Raw genomic sequence first — 21,097 nt, forward strand, 5'->3', positions numbered from 1 at the left:
GGACTGCTCAGTCTAGAGAAGAGAAGGGTTGGTGGAATCTTAATGTAAATAAACAGACTGGGAGATCACATGCAGATCAAGATATAAGTGAACAGCCTAAGAGTAACAATGTCGTGACTGTGGAGAAACAAACTTAGCATTGAAATGTCAGAAAACTAGAAATAAAGAATGAAGAGTAATAAAGAGCTTCAAATCAAAATGACTTAAGGAAAAAAAAAACACACTACTGCAATATTGTTATTACATTTTCTCCTTGTTTTCACCTGTTGATCAAGAAGCAGAGAACACACACAACATCAGCAGCAATGCGAACACATAGGAGTTGTTTACCTGTACTATCAAGCGGTGGTAATGTTGGCTGTAAATCCTGATTGCAGAAGTCAGTCCGACAGCACTCAATTGTCCGACGTAATTGTGCTTTTGGTGAATCCTGTTGAAGGAAAATTGGAAAAACATTCAGATTCTGAAGTGACCAGCTAGGACAAGCACTGGAAATCCTACTGATACAACTCAGAAGAAACAAAATTTTAGGTCATTTTAATTTAAAAACACAAACAAACAAACAAAAAATATCAAAAAAACCCCAGTAGAAAACAGTTCAACTCCACCATTTAAAGCATGAGACCTTACAGTGGTAGATAAGTACCATCTAAATTCTTTGGGTGCAAATATTATACAAGTGTACTGCTTCTTTCTCACATTACAGCACCAAAGTAAATACATGCAATTTAGCTGGCTATTTCATATACTGTAGAATTTTTAAGGTTAGCAGCAATTAATATATATTAGATAAATATTACTCTTATGACAAAAAAGCCAACTGCTTTAGAAATTTCATTTGCATTCATCATAGCAGTACTATTTGCTTCAAAAACATTTTCAAAACAATATATAAAAGATGGATAGCACGTAACCTAACCTGAAGGTAAGGCACTACTACAAACTGAAGAACAATTTCAGCAGGTCATCATGTTACCTCAGGTCTGATTTGCAGTAATGTTAAACATTCACCTCTGTAACTGGAGTCAAGAGTGCTTACAAAAAAGATATTCTGAGTATTCAAAACAGAGATAGCATTTTGGCAAAAATAAATAAAACATTTTAAAAAGCGCAATACAGCTGGTGATTATTAGCTTTGTTTAACATAAGGAATGTGACAAAGGAAAAATGCAGTTCCTCAGCTAATGCTATGTCCCCTTCTTCTAAATGAATCCCTGCTCTATTAGCTGCATTTTCAGTTCCTATTTCTAGAACAGATAAGGAGTTCTATAGGCATCGCTCTATTTAAACACAGCAGTTCAAACTAAAAGCAAGTTATACGCAACTAGTTATAAATAACCTCTCTGAAAAGGAAAAAAGTTACATATCTAACAGAAAAACAGACATTTGCTAAATCGTGTGCATGTTCATCTAACTTTGAGGGAACTCTCATAACCTGTGGACACAGATGCTTAAGGTTAGTACTCTCCTGTCAAATGAACTAAAGAAAACAAGAAGTTACAGATTCAGACAATCACAAAATCCCAAACTGTAACAAGCTCCCTGGATCAATTAGTTTTACTATTAAGTTGCTTCTTCAACTAAAGAAACAGCTGATAGAAGTAAAAGGTTGTTGTCCTGTGTTCATTTTGTCACTGAATTAGAACTACTTGCAGGAAGCTCTAAAAAGCCTGGATTTTACTCCAGCCTTTGCTCAAAACCCATAAATAATCCCATTCTCCTCAGTGGAACAGCAACACGTAAAACTTTATGACTGCAGTCATATTACAGAGATTTAAATTACTTATGCAGTTTCCCCAAATAAACTCCATGAATATTTCCAATTTTAACAGTGTCTCCTTTTTACCTTGCACTGGAAGTCCGAACCTTCATACTTCATGCAGCCAGAAGCAAGTGTTGGTTCCCCATGTTCATCTTCCTCAATGATAGCGAAGCAATGCCCATTAGTTCTGGAATGAAGAGATTAGATGTGTCTTAACAACCTGTTTGCTGTCTGATACGCAGCATTGGATGACTATGAACTAATTAAGCATTGCAGTTTCTAAAACAAAAATAATTATCTGTAGCAGTGGTTACCACAGTTTGAGATCACCGTTCCTTCTCCCCTCTCCCAGTATTTTCAAATAAAACACCATAGGGATATTTCCTCTCAAATTTCTGCCTTTACACTCCAATTTCCCCCAGCTATTTATTTATTTATTTAAACAAATCACACAGACAGTTGTTCAGAAACAACTGAGTGTGGATATGCAGAGATGAGAACAAGCAGGCTCACTGGTTGACAAATTTCTAGGTTAAAAAAAAAACCCAAACAACAAAACCCCCAAATTCCCATGTCTGTTCTGTGAAGCTCCTTCAATGAAAGAAACTATCAAAGAGTAAACAACATACAAACAGCATCCAAAATGTAACTCTAAGGTGAACACTCACATCCAGTTTCTGAACAGGACTGTTTAAATTAAGGTAAAGAAATGAACAGTGCTATTTCAGAATAATTGTTTTATTGCCACTAGTCATTTCAGATGGAAAAAAAAAAATAATGAAGGCCTATATTGACTTTATAAAGTAGAGGGTGACAAAAAGCAAAAGAAAAGCAGGAAGGGAATTTAGAGAGAAAAAATCTGAGTGATCTACGAACATTTTCTAGCTGCAGAACTATGTCTGTAAAATAGTATGTGACTTTATGTTTCAAAACGCATTATCAAGGTTGGATCCATAAAGGCTACATTATATGCCAAGCAACAGCATTAGAGGCTCTTAATATTGTAAATAGTCAAATTACACTAGAAAGCGTAATACTTGCTATTATCTATCTTTAGATCAGTTCTTAAGGAAGAGTTTCCACATTTCTTTAAAGATGGAAAGGTGAATGAAAAAACAGAAGGAGTAAGGAACATTTAAAGAAATAACAGTAAAAACATCTTAAGGGGGCATACAATCAATGATCCTTTTAAGATACCTGTGCCTATTCAAGTTTAAGCTACCCAGCTGCTCCTATGCTCGAAGACTTTTTAAAGCCTGTCTTTTCCTCACTCATCTCTACACTTTAAAATATAACATGAAAAATATTCAGTAAATGCACATGTAACACAAACTGTTGTTGTTTTTTTTACTGAAAAAATATTTGACAAAAACAGGCATATAGTCAAAACTGAAGGTTTAGATTTTCGTTATTTAATGTTCACCCAGTTCTAAAATGCTACAGGTCACTTAAAAACTCAGTTTTTCCAAGCAGTTGCTGGGGCAAATTGACTGGTTGCAAATGGTTCTAGTGAAAGCAGCATTGCTTATATACAGACGACTGTGGATTTTAATTCAGTGGTACTGTGGAAAGCTGAGAGTTACAACCTGACAGAACCTGATTCAGCACAGTAGAGATATTTCATGCTCTCATGAGCAAAAAGCCTTCTCAAAGAGCCCATTTTGACCTGTGTACAATACTTACATGCATGTGTTATTAATAGCATCATCTGGACAATGTCCTGAGCAGTAGCACTTAAGAAATGGTAAGGTGTCTTCTGGAGCGAGTGTTACCCCATTTCCTTGTTTCTTTTGGTCAGGATTTGTCTTCATTCCTGTGCCATGGAGCATGCTGTCTAGACTTTGTCCTGGACATTTAAACAATAAAAATAAAAGAATATGTATTTTCTGCAACTCTGAGAACTGGTCAGGAATTTCAGAGAAAAATTTGCTACAGTAGAAAGCTTTTATTATCAAATAACTGTATTATACAAGATATTAGAACTACCCTGAGAATGACACAACTTTGAGTTAAACATTCCATTATAGAAACATCTAGCTCATATTTTGTTTCTTACTAGCAAACCTCCCAGCCACAATCAATATAAACAGGATATTTTCCTTTTTGAGGTGGGGCAGAAAAGTAGTAATGCAAGGCTGGTAAGAATTTTCTGAAGAAAGCCTTTCTCATTCCTGTGCTCAAAAAGCCAAGAGGCTGGCTGCTGGGGTAACCACAACAGCACAATTTTATGCATGACCAAACACACTTAATATGCAATTTTGTAATTCTCTGAACCGAAGTCATTTTTTATGGATTCACGGTCTCATAGAAGAGCATTAATAACTCCAGAATCTCTTGGGTTTTTTTGATCTCTGCATGCATTAGTACTTCAAAACAGAGCTAAGGTAAATCTTGTTTGCAAATTAGATTTCCATAAATGACATGAACATTCTCACAAATGAGCTTTCAGAGAACAAAAATAGGGCTAAATAATGTTCCCAAGTAGCCTTCAGTTACTCGGCACTAGAAGACTTGAGCATCATTTACTCTACTTTATATTATTAAAGAGCTTTTCTGAATGTAGGAATTCATAAGGAAAACATCATCTGTCTTCTGAGGAAGAACATCCAGAAAAAAAAAAAATCTGGAACTGCCTCATTTGGAATATGCTTCGTGATCACTATGAGAGATGATCTTCATCTGTTTCCTTCAGCTCTACTCCATGTAACATCACCATGAAAAAAACTTTTTCCAAGAGTTGCCCAACACTATTCTAGGTATTTTGAGTCCTCGAAGCGTGAGCCAAACAAAATCAGAAGAATTGTGAACAGACTCACCTGCACTGACCAAATTTACAGCCAACCTCTGTGAAATGCTTACTGTGCAATAGAAAAGAGCAGCCAATTCAGACTGATGGAAGCTTTAAAAAAAATCAGTTACAATTCAGCAAGTGCAAGTACGTCAGTACCTCTCAAAAAGGTCTGTCACAACGAACACTTTCAATGTATCGAGGAATAAAACATTTTGGAGGAAGCTCATGGTTTCATAACAGATTCTTGGGGCTTCTTGTTGAACTCCTAGACCACTAGGTGTAGAGTAATGAAGACGTTACTCTAATGCTACACCATGGCTGACAGATGTGCAGAAAAGATTGATAAAAATTGCGCAGCTATCACTTTCTGCACGACTCTGTTCTAACATCCACTGTCAAAAACAAAAAAAACCACAGACTTTAAGATTTCCTTTTCTAAATACAGTAGGGAGTCCCAATTCAGCTATTTCACTATAAGTGAATCTTCTTCAGATACAAGAGTACATCCCTATTTCACCTAAAAACTCAGATCACTTAGCAATGTTTTATTTGAAACGGTTTTCAACAGTACTTCAGTAACACCCAATGCATACCACTTCTACCTGTGCAACAGGTATTTCAGATTTAATCAAAAGGAATTCTGCACTTCTCAAGTGCCCACTCATCCACATCTGTCCTTTCTCTCTTTCTGCAGTTTTCACCCCAGCAAAAACTGTAAGCTCATTTTAATACCGTGCTGCAGATGTTACACAACACTGTTTTCACTTCTGAGAAATCCCGATCTGCTCAGAGAAATGGTAATTGTACTTACTATTTACTTGAAGGAAAAACTACTGCATGAATACAAATATTATTTTTCCTTCTTATTTTGTTCAACTACCAAGATATATTTGCTTAATTAAGGAACTAAATAGTTAATATTGTAAAATCCCTTATATCTTCAGGGAAATTCCATATGTTCGAAGTCTGAATACTTTACGACCTACATCTCACAGACACTCATCCATCTTCCTACTCTGCACATTAAATGCATTTTTTCAATTTGTTAGAAGATACCAAGCCCCTTGATGTAGGGCTACTCCCAGCTCTTACGAGAATAAACAAAATATGAAACTGCAATTTGTAATAGGTTGAGGCTAACATAATCCATATAGTTCCCCAGAACTTTTTGACAGAAATATCTATAAATTACCAAAGCACAGTTTTCATTTTCCCTGCCAGTGTAAAGGTGCCATCTAAATTTTAAGCCCTGTCTGGCATTTTTCAAGCAGTATTTTATTCCTAATAAAATGCTAATGCTGCAGAAAGACTAGTGTCTACCAGTCTTTCATAGTTAAAAAATAAAATACATTTTTCCTCTTAATTCTTCAGAGATTATTTATATAGCAAGATTTGTGAAAAGCAGGAAATGTCATTCTCATTTACAAGAAAGGGAGGAAGGGAACTACAGGCTGGTGAGCCTCACTTCTGTGCCTAGAAAGATCATAGAGCAGATCCTCCTGAAACACATGTCAAGGCACATGAAGGACGAGTAGGTGATCCAAGACAGCCAGCATGGCTTCACCAAGGGAAGGCCGCTCCTGACCAATCTAGTGGCTTTCTATAATGGAGTGATGGCAACAGTAGGTAACTGATGTCATCTACCAGGATTTCTGCATGGCCTTTGACACGGTCACCCCGCAACATCCTTATCTCTAAACTGGAGGGAAATAGATTTGAAGGGTGGACTATTCAGTAGATAAGGAACTGGTTAGAAGGTTGCAGCCAGAGCCAAATGTCAGTGCTGGTGAGCTCAAACATTCTCACACAACCACAGAGAAGCTGATGAAACTTCAAGCCAACAGTTTAGCATTTTCTCCATACCATCGCAACATTGCCTTATATGTTCTGTGTTTATTTCAACCAAAATTATACCTGTGATTTCGTATTCAACTATATCCTCCACAAATCAAGCTGTACTGCTAGAACTAGCTACTGAACTCAGAGAATCATAGAACAGTTTGGGTTGGAAGGGACATTTAAGATCATCTAGTTCCAACTCCCCTGCTATAGGCAGGGACATCACCCTCTAGATCATGTTGCTCAAAGTCACATCCAGCCTGGCTTTGAATGCTTCCAGGGAGGTGGCATTCACAACCTCACTGGGCAACCTGTTCCAGTCTCACCACTCTCACAGTAAAGAATTTCTTCCTAATATCTAATCTTAATCTACCCTCTTCCACTTTATAACCACTTCCCCCCATCCTGTTGCTACCTCCCCTTACAAAAAGTCCTTCCTCATCTTTTCTGTAGGCCCCCTTCAAGTACTGGAAGACTGCTATATGGTCTCCTTGGAGCCTCCTCTTCTCCAGGCCAAAGAGCCCCAGCTGTCTCAGCCCGTCCTCGTACAGGAGGTGCTCCAGCCTTCCGATAATCTTCGCGGCCCTCCTCTGGACCTGCTCCAATAACTCCAGATCCTTACTGTGTTGGAGGCTCCAGAACTGGACACAGTACTCCAGGTCTCACGAGAGCAGAGCAGAGGGGCAAAGTCACCTCCCTCGACCTGCTGGTCACACTTCTCTTGATGCAACCCCGGATATGGTTCGCCTTCTGGGCTGCAAGTGCACACTGCTGGCTCATGTTGAATCTTCCATCAATCGACACTCCCAAATCCTTCTCCTCAAGGCTGCTCTCTGCCCTGACCCAGACGCTGGACCTTCCCCTTGGTCTTGTTGAACATGATGAGGTTGGCATGGGCCCAGCTCTCAAGCCTGTCCAGGTCCCTCTGGATAGCATCTCTTCCCTCTAGTGTGTCAACTGCACCACTCAGCTTGGTGTCACCTGCAAACTTGCCGAGGGTGCACTCGACCCATTGTCCGTGTTGCCTACAATTCTACAAAGATGTTAAATAGCACTGCTCCCAACACCACTTGTCACCAATCTCCACTTGGACATCAAGCCACTGACCACAATTCTCTGAGTGCAACCATCCAGCCAATTCCTTATCCAGAGAATGGTCTATATATCATAACCATTTTCCTCCATCTTGGTGAACAGAACGTCATGCAGACCAGTGTCCAATGCTTTGCACAAGTCCAGGTAGTCTACTCAAGTTGTTCAGAAGTTTTCTGCTGAACTCATAATAGTATCATTTTCCTCTAGTTTATACTGACATTATACATGAAAACACTTTCATTCCAAAATAAATTATCCTTAAAAGGGATTTATCCTAATAGAACTACAGTACTCTAAATACCTCTTATGTTAGATAGGTCTTCCTTAGAAAAAACGAGGTATTACAGCCAGGGCCTGTCACCATTCTACTGATGAGAAGTTTCCAAGATGCACTGTATACAAACCTTGGTGTAACTGGCACAGATGGAACAAAATAACAGCACTTTCCATAAAACACAAGAACACAGAAAATCAGTGTTATGGGTACAAATAAAGTATCTTCAATACTTCTATGAGCTCTGCATTCTGGTATTTTTAACCTTTAAGTCTCTATAGAGCTGCCTTTTTTTTTTTTTTAAATAACTATATCAAGCCTGTGATCTCTGAAGGTCAGGCGTGTTATAGGCAGCTCCACCTAGCAGAACTGGTTCCTTAAAAAACAAACAGTGACAACAAAACCAATAAAAACAACAACAAATCACAGCAAGTTCCCAGACTGCTTGTTTAAAACCTTTCACAGCCACCCTCTAGCTGCCCCAGGAGGTACGCCACATAGTCTAACATAACAGCTCTTCCACCAGCAATACCCAACCTCTGGTCCTACTTCCCTTCTGTTCTTAAGCAATAACTCAGACTCTGAAAAATTAAGTTCCTTCTGCAGATTTTAGAACAGATAGATTTTTTTTCAGGTTAGTGACTAAACTTAAACACAAAACATGAAATTCATAAAGTGCATTAAAGTTCAATAAACTATTTTCAACACAATAATTTTCAATCACAGAATGGCTTAGGTTGGAAGGGATCATAAAGATCAGATAGTTCCAAGCCCCCTGCCATGAGCAACTGTCAACCACCAGATCAGGCAGCCTAGGGCCTCTCATCCAGCTTGGCTTTGAATACCTCCAGAGACGGGGTGTCCACAACTCTTGTGGGAAATCTGTTTCAGTACTTCACCATCCTCAGAGTAAAAAAAAAAAAAAAAAAAAAATTCTGCCTAACAGCTAACCTAAATCTCTCCTGTTCTAGTTTAAAGCCATTCCCCCTTTTCTTATCACTATCAGACCATGTAGAAAGTCAGCCTCCCTCCTGCTTATAAGCCCCTTTCAAGCAATAAGGTCTCCGTGGATACTTCTCCAAGCTAACTGAGCCCTAATTCCTCAATCTTTCTTCATAAAAGAGGTGCTCCAGACCAATGAGTATCTTTGTGGCCCTCCTCTGAACCTGCTCAAACAGCTCCATGTCTTTCCTTCATTGGGGACCCCAGGCCTGGACACGATACTTCTGTTGGGGCTTCACAAGGGCAGAGCAGAGAGATACAAACCCCTCCCTCTCCCTACCAGCCACTTCTCTTTTAACGCAGCCCAGAATGCAGTTGGCCTTCTGGGTTACAAGCACACACTACTGGATCATGTTCAGCTTTTTGTCCACCAGGATCCCCAAGATCTTCTCTGCAAGGGTGCTCTCGATGAGTTCTTCTCCCATCCTGTACCCCATCTGAGACTGCCCTGACCCAAGTGCAACACCTTGCATTTGGTCTTGTTAAACCTCATTAGATTTTCACGTCCCCACTTTCTGAGCTTGCCCAGGTCCCTCTGGATGGCATCCCTTCATTCTCTTGTGTCAGCTGCAGCGCTCAGCTTGATGTCATCAGCAAACTTGCTTGGGGTGCACTTGATACAACTATTTTAGCTAGTTGATAAAGATATTAAAGAGCACCACTCCCAAGACTAACCCCTAGGGGACACCAGTCATGAGACCAGCCTTCACCTGGAGATAGATCTCTTCACCATACAAATAACAGGAAGGATGAAACTGAAAACAAACATGAACAGATTTTCTGTTCATTAATGGATAATACCAACTTTAAGTCTTACTACTCTGTATTAATACTAAGTAAGGTTATAAAATTTAAATTTCAATAAACTTTTCTTCATATGTACTGAATGCAATTTTTTTGTTAACTAATTTAGATGATTTAATATACTGGTGTTCTGCAGTGGCAGTGTGTCTGAGGAACATACAAAAACGTGATGAGTCAGGTATCTAATATTACATCATAATTATATCCATGTTTAAAATTTAGGAAAATTTAGATATTTTTAAGTATACTTGAAACTACTTAAACAGTTCATTGCATACTTTGATTAGTTCTGCTCATCGGGGAACCATATAAACAAAGGAATGCTACTCTGAAGTAAAACTGATTCTGTGAACTAAAAACCTGCACTAGCAATAAGGCAAATACCCATTTACTACAGTTCTTAACTGCTGTTGAAGGTGATGAATTCTTGCCTAAGATAAGCAAAAGTAGCTGGCTGTCTATGTAAAGCAGTAGTGAATGGAGATTAAGTTACATTTATGATGATATTGTAAAGATCTTCCACACTGAGAAAAGGAATACAGAAATGGTTTGTGTCTTTTGTTTTGTTTTTTTAAATAAAGGCTATTAAATTTAGTCATCTGCTATTCACATCCATTTCTGATCATTTTTCAACCAGGGCAGTGTTCCATAAGATAAAAAGAAGATGCAGTCCTCTTTCCTAAGATAATACTTGTAACTATCAGATTATTTGTTCCACATTGCCCTAAACCAGACTCCCCCAAGAATCCAAAAAGTGCATAGATGACTGGGTCTTTGTTTTTTGTTTTTTTTTTTTTTGTTTGTTTGTTTTTTCCTTCTGTTTTTACCCCCTTTCCCCCAGTATATTTCATGTGTTTGAAGACAAGCCTTTAGGCAATTTGCCTCAGAGCAGCAACATCTCAGCTAGCTCAATTTTCCCACAGCTTTCAGAACTTGCTCTGTATTGATATGAAAGTCAAGAGATATTCTTAAGAGTAACTCCTTCTTCAGAAGCAATTTTTTTTAGAATACAAAGTATTTCAACTTAATTAAGTGACATTTATTATTATAATATAGTAGAAGGTATTCATTCAAGCATTGTTATCAGAAAGAATGTTGTTGAATTTTAAGTCACTTTGAGATCTCTGTATTTATCTTATTTCTATTTGTAACTAGGGAGATATGAAAGAGAAACAAATTTGTTCTTCCAGTTAGTAATGCTTTTGAGAAAAATGCTGGTCGAACAAGCTCTACTACAAATTATTATATCTGAGAATAATCCAGAGTGGAAATGACCTTTCAAATGTTCCTGGTACCACTTGGTCAAAGGTAAGTCAACTTGTAAGTTAGACTTAGTTGCTCAAAGTCTTCCAATCAAGGTTTGGACAGCTCTAAGGACAGGTAAGGCACAACTTCTTAGGCAACCTGTTCTATGCTTGACTGCATTCATCACAAATTTTATTTTTCCTGATTTCTCTCCAAAGTTTCCTTTACTGAGATTGCTAACAAGGAACAAATTCAATTATCTTAGAGCTATTTGTAAATACAAGTGAATCTGTACTCTAAATTTCAACTACACATAACCTAAGCTATTTCTGTCTAAACAGATTCAATTAATTCTTATTAAAAAATTGCACATTCACAACAGGATGCGGGACTGGTATTAAGGATTTCCCTCTCCTGGATTAACTAAGATGTGAGAATCCTACATTTATAATTTCTTTATTGCTTTCAACCTTGAAATATTCACTACAACTGCAAAGCTTCAAATCAAGCCCCTCAGACCCAAAGTGCATGCATGCACAAGAACTTTAGCCATAAATACTTTTGACAAAGTTTTGCACCTATCCGGAGAGAGGACTTGCGTTCCACAAAACTTTAGCTGTGAACAAGTGAGTGGAACGCTACAGCAGTAAGCTGACAGATAATCTGCCCTGCACAGAAGCGTTCGTTATTATTTTAAGACACAGTGTAGCTGACCAGCTCCTCCCCAGTCAATTCAAAGAAAATACTTCTGTGTCACAGCCTTGCCAGGCTGCCCATTGCCACACCAAAGCTGCAATCAGCACAGATAGCATAATATATTTCCATTGTTCATTTGAAATATCATTTATATTTATTGCTTTGAAAAGCCTGATCTGTGTAAGCGCTTCTCCCCATGCAGGTTAGCAGCTAGGGCAGTTCCCAGATAAAAATCATTAAAATAGCTTCACTGATACCATTGTAACTAACAAGAATGGGATTGTCATCCACCCATCAGAACAACGTACAGCCAATTTACTTTCTTCCCCCCTAACTAGTTGTAGTCTTGATAGTTGTTATAATATTAAAATTTATAATCTCAAAAGTTATAAGCTTCAATTCTGTATCAAGTCACAACAAGAAGACAGGCTCATTGGTTGGTTCACAATGATTTTCTCTTTAATTTAACCTAATTCGAGAGAGGAATACAAGTCCTAGCGATAAGTGTATCTACAGACGTTTTTGATAATTCATGGCCAGATAGATAATAGATTCACAAATACTCCACTGACCAAAAACCAGGCTATTATGAACACCACGTAGCCTCACCTCATCCAATTGAGTGAGCAGAAATGGTTTGTTCAGTTAATGCCGAACTGTCTTGGCTGTTGTGTTGAAAAAATATGGAGAATTCCACACTGTACTTTCTACATTGAGTCAAATTTGAAGGGTTCAGATACACTTACAGGAAACTGAAATCCAAGAGGTCACAACACAGAATTTTTTCAGTTTTGCTGCTCATTTAAGTTTCTCTACAGTGCATCTGTGCTGGCACCTGCTTTATTCAGGCATTTGCAGAACTATGCTCCATAATCTAACCTCTATGTGACCACTATCATCTTCCCTTTTTTTCTTTTATTAGGTGTTTGACATGTCAGGCACACATACCAACCTGCCTGCAAAAGAATGGTCCTTGGTGTTTGCATAGAGCTCATGGAAAAATACAAAGCAAAACAACAACAGACAGCAGAATGCATACATTCCTCAGTTACAGATGAAAAACAATGTTTTTTTCAGCTAGTATACAATTACCTTGAACATGGAGAATGATAAGCAGATAGACTCCAAGCAATCGCTCACGAACTCTCAGTCGAGTCATTGTTCACTTTTAATCCTTCCTGTGCAAGGCAAATGGCCCTTCTGCTTGACAAACGTTAAGCTCAGTCTGTTTGGTGAAGCCTAATACAAGACTGCAAGGATGATTTTGTAACTTCTCCAACTTCGTTTCCTGAAAGATACAGTAAAATAGTGTTCAGTTACTGCCTGCACTTCTGAAACAAAGAAAGAAGTCTTCAACATTCTCCATCACACTGAACATAAATAGGCCGCTACAAAATGAAATTAAGAAGGCGGATGTTTATTAAGATCACTAACCAAAAATATTAGTAATAATTAGGATTTTGTAAAGTAATGTTTTTGGTAAGAAACAGGCCCACAGCAGTTTTAATGGCTGAATCAAAATTATGATGTTTGTTAACTCACCAGTTGCCATCATAAATTTTTGACTCACACAGCTATCACAGGCAGTATTTAACAGATTAACATGTAAAATTAAATTGAATAAAAAGTTACTTTTTCAGACTGCAGCGGTCAAGTACCACTCCTTTATTAAGTGTAGTAGTTGCGATTGTGTTCTGCTGAATGAACTTTTTACAGTGATTGAAAAAGGAAGCATAATTAGGCCTGAAAAGACTCGAGAGCAGCTCGAACACCTAAACAGTGCAGAGAAACAAAAGCGATTTTGTAGGAGGAAGACGAGAACCCCGAATCCGCCTTTGTGCGGCCTCTTGTTTCGGCGGGCCTGACCCCCTGACCCCTGTCAGCCCGGCGCTGCTCATGAATGTAGACCCTCGCATTTGTGCTGCAATTACTGCTGGTGGCCGCTTCCACCAGAAATAACTCAATCTGTCTGCCGTAAGACCCGAGAACTTTTCATTTTAATTAGTGTTTCAGAGGCATTCACCGTGGAGGGAAATTAGCAGCAGAGCCGGGAGGTGTCTGTCACTTCAATTGCGGCGGGAAGGGGCACGCAGCCTCCGACCCGTGCCCTACTTTTCACACATCTCTGACTTCTCTCTAATGAAGCAACAAAGCACTGCGGTGCAGGCGGCAGCAAGGCCCTGAGCTGCAGGCTCAGAGCAGCCTCAATGCGATGCAGGCTGTCGGGGAATGCAGGCGGCATCGCCCTCGTGTTGCACGAATGGCAGCGTGCCTTGCTAACGGCCCCAGTGCTCCGAGCCCCAACAGCCGCTGCCTCTAAAAACGCAACAGAACATATTGCTCTCAGCTTACAACCCGTGAGCATCTCCTTTCTTTAATATTTCAATTTTCACCACGTGTAAGTACGCACAACAAAGTACATGTAACAAAATGACACAAAGAACATATCCTAACTCCCAATTATTATATCATTGTAACTCGAGAATGCTTATCACCGTTTAAAAAAATATCTCAAAAATGGAAAACTAAAACCCTGCAGGACTGCAGCTCCCTCCTGCTCCCCTGAAATGTATGCACAATGCCTTCACATAATTGCTAGAATTACCTTGCTGCTGCTGCCAGCGTCAGTCCAACTCAGCTAGCTCAAGGCACTGGTAGACAGGCACTACGAATCTTGCTGTACCCACAATGACAACATTTCATGGTGTGGCAGGGAAGCTTAAGCTACACCGATGAAAAAATCAGAGATTTAGAATGAAATGCCACAATAGGAACTATGTGAACATGTCCTGTTCTGCTGCCCAGGCTACAAAAGCAACAAACAAGCGTCAAGAACCCAGTGTAGGCAGGTTGGGGCAGTCTTCTCAGTCATCACAGTAAAATTCAACAGAGCTTTTCTGCCACGCTATCAGAGGAGATTTTAGACATTTCTCACCCATCCTTTGAGCTGCTCCTTGTTTTCATTTCAGTTTCTGAGCTTAACTATGCCAAACAGTTTTCTAGAAACCTTTATTGTTCCTCCTCAGAAAAGGAAATCGCCAGACAAGATTTAGTTCTCAACACTACCACGCACTCTGATAACTGATACAACTGCCACATAGTTTAACAGAGTGAGAATGTTTTAAAACAGACTATTATTCTAGTATTAAATACTACACCCCTAAGCGTGAGAATTTCTTCCTCTAAGAATATATTTTATTAAAGCAAGACGAAAACACGACAACAAAACCACATTTAACAAAACTGAAGGGCCATGGTTACATTTCTGCTGAGTTGCCTCTGGACTGCCATTAACAAGGAAGACTGCAGGCACACTGTAGCACACTAAGGTATGCAATAGCTGGAACATCTCCAAAAACTGCCTGACTATTAATTGACTATTAATAGTGTAGAAGGACACAACTAAGGGAGTGCTTCAAATGTGTTAAGGCACCAATTAACTAGTAGAGTGTTTGTCAACTCAGTTACACTGAAGAAATTCAAAATCACAAGCCAACTAGTTGATTCCAAAGTCTTCGATCTCTTTCTTTTCTATTATAGCTGTGAAGAAGCATTCAACTGCAATCTTTTTGAGTGATTTATTCATAATCAATGTCCAATTTGTCTACAGAGTAGATTAATATCCCTCCTAAAAACATTTAAGATAATGCTTTTGTTATTATAACTGTGGCTTTTTTTTTTTCCTAATTGGACCTCAGCTGCGAATTCATGAACCAGATTGGTCATCTAGCCTTACACCATGTTGACTCCAAAAACATGATGCTAAAGGACATAAAACTTGTGGTCCAAAATGATTTTTGAAGTAAAAAATTTAGGGGTACTTGTTCTTTAGATGTGGTTTTTAACAGCATGACCCCTATACCAGAAGAGCTGCACCATCCCTAACTTTCAATAAAGAGTGACAGTAAAAAGAGAATATATGGAATGTCAAACTAAATGAGAATTAAAACTTAAGTTCATTTCAGCACACAAGAGATGTTTCAAAACATCTGCTTTAGTATATAAAGTAATAGGTAAATGTATTTGGCTAAGCAAAATTGAAAAACATTCATTGTAGTCCCTGCACGTAATGGGGGCAAGATGCGATTTAGGTAACTATAAACATGCCATCTCAATCATACCAACAGCTTTGAACACAACCTTGAGGTAGAACAGAATGCCAGACTGTCAGTCTAAGACTGATGCAACAGCAACTTTTGTACTACAAATATTAGAGCTTTAAAACACACCTGAAATGATGATACAGATAATTGTTAATTTGGTTGAAAGAATAACAGTAAAGAATTCAATGCAGAGTAGACAATAATTAGTTCTGAGAATGGAAATTGCTCATGTAGTTCAACCACATTCAAGGATCTCAATTCTTAAATAAAACTGAATCAATTTGATTTATCATTTTTCATTAAAGAACTAAGCTCATTAAGTAGACTGTTGATAAACTCTTCTGGCAAACACGAACTGTCAGTTCAGTTGAATGTTGCTTTTATGTAAAAAATGATTTGGATCACGTGAAGAACTGGAGTATGAGAACCAGGATGAAATACAACGGCGTGACAGTGGCAAAGTTCCATTTCTTCCTTAAGCAGACTAGGAGTTGATGCATAAAGGTACTGTACTGAAGTCCTTGGACATCGTTAACCAAACACAAGATGTTAGAAGTATCAGTGCAGTGTGGCTGGGAGACTGAGGCAAACAACTTGAGGACCCCCCTTGAAAATTTTCCAGAGGAAACAGCACTATAAGAGAGACAATGCAGATAAATTCAGCATAAGCAGACAACTGATAACACTATCTGGAGAACAGGAAAGACCTGTGAATGGAGACAAAAAGATTAATAAAGTGAAAGTGGCAAGGAAAAAAAATAATCTTTGAAAGCATAACATGTAAATAAAGAAGAAAAGACACACAAGTATTCAATCTGCAAACTACTGTCTCAACAAGTAGGTAGGATCTAGCCATTAAAATGCATTTAGAGCAGAAATTAGAAGACTATTTCCAACCCTGGTTATGTTTTTGGGCTAATCTAACTAAATCTTAACAATTAAATCCACCATCTGATACAGCTGCAGGTGACAGAAAAGGTGCAGATCTTGAAACAAGTGAGTGCTTCTAACTCCATATTCCTATTTATAATACAAAAAGAACTGAGGTTAACTTTTGATCAAAGTCAAATGTAGTCCATTTTAGTCAATTCCATAACACCAACAATTCAACTGCAAGTTTGATGTTCCCTGCTTTTCTTTCTCTGACTGCTTTTTAAAACACATTTCTATGTAGTTAATGGAAGGCATGCCTATAACAACTACAAAAAAGTGTCATACTGAAACAGATTAACTAACTTAATCTGTTAATACTTAAGCACTGTCAAATGTGCCACGTGAAAAACACAGGTAAATGCAGGTAAAACCATGGCTGAAATCTTTGAAGTCAGGAGTCAATGAGAAGACTGCTGGCTACTGCAAGCCAATTGGCTGCATGACATCAACAAAAACTACTCCAAACTGCTTGTTCATGCACCTATCTGTGCAAGGCCACAAAAACAATTCAATTAAACTAAAGATTATATTAGCATTATTTAAAAAATACTAGTGATTCCACACATTTAAAATCCAAGATTGTGTGTACGGTTTCCACATTCTTTCACCAGCCAAAATCTGCTACAAAATTTGAAATAGTAAGTAAAATGTGCCATACGCTTCTCAAAAGATCGAAATGGATAATATAACCTAATTCAGTGGATATTTATAAATGTATTTATAATGAACTTACAGGAGCGGTGGGTTTGTTCACTCAGAAAACATAAACCCTAACAACTGTTTTTTGCAGAAGAGTTAATGTTAAGAACGGACTTGATATTGAGCAGCTGGATGAAAGTCACTGAAATTCACTCTGGACACTAACAGAAGTTTTACAATAGGAAGATTTCACATTGTTTACAACTATCAGATGTGCGTATTACTGTAGACTTCAGAAACCAAACTACCAAATCATGACGTATCTGTCTGCTTCATAAACAAAGTTGTTAACCATGAAGAAATTAAAGCATAGCTGCTTTTTACCATGCCCAGCACAATTAAGTAATTGGGGACGCTACTCGTTGGACTCTTGAATGTCCATCTTACTGTTACTCTGGAATTCCAATTAACTAACTGCTACAAAGTTTCTGCCATTAAATTAACAGTAATGAAATTCAGCAAACGTATTTTCCCAGTGCCATCAGGTATTCAGATCTATTCCCACATGTTACAAGCATGATGCATTCTCTAATTTGAGCATATTCAAACAAGACTTCACTACACCACTTATATTCATCTCGACCCATTTTCCCCCTTCCAGCCGTGCTGTTTTTGCTATTAACTGGCTGAGGCGTTCTGCCCTTCACACAAGTGCAAGAGGCACCCAGGCTCCTCCCTATCCCAGCCAACACCACCTGCTCCCACTCTTCCAGGCGCTACCACCCTTCTTTCATTGCTTTTATCATCTGTCATTTTCGCTAGCTCCTTACTGTCACTCCACTCAATCGAAGAAAAAAGAGATTTTTAAAAAATGTCTTATGTCGCTACTGAAAATATCATACAGTTGTACTAACGTGCCTGTTGACGCACTTGCGTTTGGAGTCTCAAGTATTTTACACCCTGCCAGTGTATCAGTGCGGTAGCAGAGCACTGTCACACACGGGCGGCTCGGCCTTAGCTGCCCACCAGCCCCCGAGCCTCGCCCAGCGCAGTGACGCCTCCGCCCCGCGCCGCGCCGAGGAGGGCCGTGCCGTGCCGAGCTCCGCCCGCAGGGCGGTGCCGCCGCTGCCGACGGTGCGGCTTCCAGCACGGGAAGAGGGGGGTTGGAGCTACTCAGCTGAGGCGGTTCGGGCCCTTTTCCTCACGGAATACCGAAAAGCAGACCGGCGGCCTTTTCGGCTCGGCCCGAACGAGGCAGCGAGGACCGCAGTGCCGTGGCCGGCTGCCAGCAGCGCAACGCCGAGCCCCCCCGGCCCCGCTCGGCGAGGTGCCGCGCAGACTTTCTGGCTCCACTGCCATTGTTCGCATGGCTGCCCCGCAACTCGGCCCCCGGGCATTAGCATGACAATGCCGCCTTCCCCCGGAACACCTCTACCCCCGGAGAACAGCTCGGCTGGGGTTGCTTTCTTCCTCTCCAGATTTTCAATCGCCTTTTCCTATTCAAGGCTTCCAGTAACTAAGCACGAAATTAAACGCTTAACAAGTACTGCTGACGAGGCTCAGAAATACCGATAGCGCAGAGTAGTAATTACCAAGGTCCCGAGAGCCAACGTGGTAACATCGACCGTAGGGCCCTCGCTCCTTATGCTGCAGTGTGAAATCCGCTGCTGTGATGTCACCTGTTACATGAAGCGCACACTTTCCTGACAGGGCACGGAGCACATAATTTCTAGGAGGAGGTAACAGAAGGGAAATCATCAAATCATAGAATTGTGGAATCATAGAATGGCCTGAGTTGAGGAGGACCACAATGATCATCTGGTTCCAACCCCCTGCTATGTGCAGGGTCACCAACCACCAGACCAGGCTGCCCAGAGCCACATCCAGCCTGGCCTTGAATGCCTCCAGGGATGGGGCATCCACAGCCTCCTTGGGCAACCTGTTCCAGTGCCTCACCACCCTCTGAGTGAAAAACTTCCTCCTAATATCTAACCTAAACCTCCCCTGGCTCAGTTTAAAACCATTCCCCCTTGTCCTATTACTATCCACCCTTATAAACAGTCGTTCCCCCTCCAGTTTATACGCTCCCTAAATCTTTTAAATGTTGTGTATTTACTACAGAAACAAGATTTTAGGTATGTACTTCCCAAATGGCATGTAATTCTTATGTTTGTTACCTCTGTTTGTTACAGTGCCCTTCTAACTTTAAAGTGCTGAAACGCGCCCTTTCACCCTTTCTCACCATTCTCTCCAACTGCATGAATTGCCTTCTGTCTTCCATGAGCCTCACCACCCACCCCAGAAACTCACATTGGGATATTTTCATAAGGTTACAGGCTCCAGATGCAAAACATGAGGAGGTGACCGCCTCCACACTAAGAGCACAAGAGGTGTGCAAGCATTGTCAGCAGCAAGTCTTGCATGGCCTAAAGCAGAGTCCCTGGCAGTTCAAATTAATATGCCGGTCTCTGAACAGCTGTGCCGATGAGCTGGCACAAGGCTGATACTGCCACAGAGGCACTGACCTCCAGCAAATGAGCGAGGTGGCTGGGATAACAACATCACAAGCCCTCTCACCAGCAGCTGCCCTGGATTGCAAGGAGAGAGAGCCCTGGTGCATGGGACGTTAACAAAGTTTCCGCAGAAATAAAGTTTCAGCACAAATAAAGGATAGAAAGGAATAAACCAGCTAACTGCAAGTATTCTGTAATTACAACATTAATTATGTCATGTAGAACTTGGAAGGAATTCAGTTATGTACTTATGTATAAAGCACACCACGCTCATGCACAGTTACTTCACAAATAACAGAGGTATTAAATTTGATGCCTATATTAAGAAAGTCTATATTTACGGTATAAATTATCCAAAATTATTACTATGCTACATTCAGTTTCTACTTTTATCCTCAGTATTCAGTTTTTAATTGTGAAACATGTAAGAAGGTATTACTACTTTGGGAAAAACTTCCAGGACTTTGGATGAATGCAGCTGAGCCTCTTGGACCACGTTAGTATTCTGACTGGGTATTCTGCAAGGCTTGCTGAGACAAAAGTAAGAGTTTAACCCTGATTTGCATTAAACTAAGTGCACTGTAGATTCGCTCGGTTAAATAACTACAGAAACAACATGGCATGCACATAAGCTGCTTCTCTTGAGTTTGAACAATGTACTTTCATCAAATAGAGCTTCAAAGACATTTCTAAGTCTGAACGGTAATATTTCAATTAGTAGACAATGACAGAGTTCAAAGGTAATGTTTATACTTCAACAGTTATAGTCCTCTACTTCTTGCACTGAAGCAATACTGTTAAAATTTTTCACACAAAGTTCACCAAAAACAAATACACAAGAAGCAGGACTAGCAAGCAGATTAAAATATTTCAGCTGGGAGTTTAGTGGTTCTGTTACTAGTGTTTCTCCATTAGTTACACTACCTTCTGACTGCAAATTGATATTATAACATACCAGGAAAAGGTTTTCAACAACCATAGCACAGCAGATTTAAGGATGGCATGTCAACATGTAAACTGGTACACTTCGTTGTATTTTTTCTTCTTATATTAAAACACTTCTAGCTAAAATGTTCTTTTCTTTTTTTCTTCTTTTCTTCTTTTCCTTTTCTTCAAGCCACCTTTTCTCTTCATATGGTAAGAAAGTAACATTACATATCTAAGGAATCTAAGGTACCGAGCTTATAATATATTCCTTCTCCTATCAACCTTCCTTGTTTCCCTGCTTTTGCTCTTTCACCATTGCAGTACATGACAACCTGCCCATGCTCAGTATTACAGGAAAGTCTTGGACACAATTGTATAATAACATTCTGCCTCTTTCACCCCCCATCATCCTTAAACTTGAACGTATTTATCTCCTCTGATGTCTCAATAATTCCTTAAACTAAAGTCTTGAAA

At 39.5% G+C, this 21,097-nt stretch overlaps 1 protein-coding gene across 3 annotated transcripts in view; it reads right to left on the reverse strand.

The window, feature by feature from the left end:
* BMPR1A (bone morphogenetic protein receptor type 1A) overlaps window positions 1-21,097 on the reverse strand; it is an 80,227-nt gene that overhangs the window by 12,072 nt on the left and 47,058 nt on the right. For all 3 annotated transcript variants that reach the window (XM_085229509.1, XM_085229510.1, XM_085229508.1), the window contains 4 exons: window positions 12,601-12,796; window positions 3,446-3,608; window positions 1,847-1,949; window positions 331-430 (listed from right to left, as the gene is read on the reverse strand). In XM_085229509.1, the coding sequence (XP_085085635.1) occupies window positions 331-430; window positions 1,847-1,949; window positions 3,446-3,608; window positions 12,601-12,667 (433 nt within the window). In that variant the 5' untranslated portion in view covers window positions 12,668-12,796. The remainder of the gene's footprint in view (window positions 1-330; window positions 431-1,846; window positions 1,950-3,445; window positions 3,609-12,600; window positions 12,797-21,097) is intronic.

Source organism: Meleagris gallopavo, chromosome 8 (assembly GCF_905368555.1).
Source record: "Meleagris gallopavo chromosome 8, MGAL_WU_HG_1.1, whole genome shotgun sequence".
Taxonomy (NCBI): domain Eukaryota; kingdom Metazoa; phylum Chordata; class Aves; order Galliformes; family Phasianidae; genus Meleagris; species Meleagris gallopavo.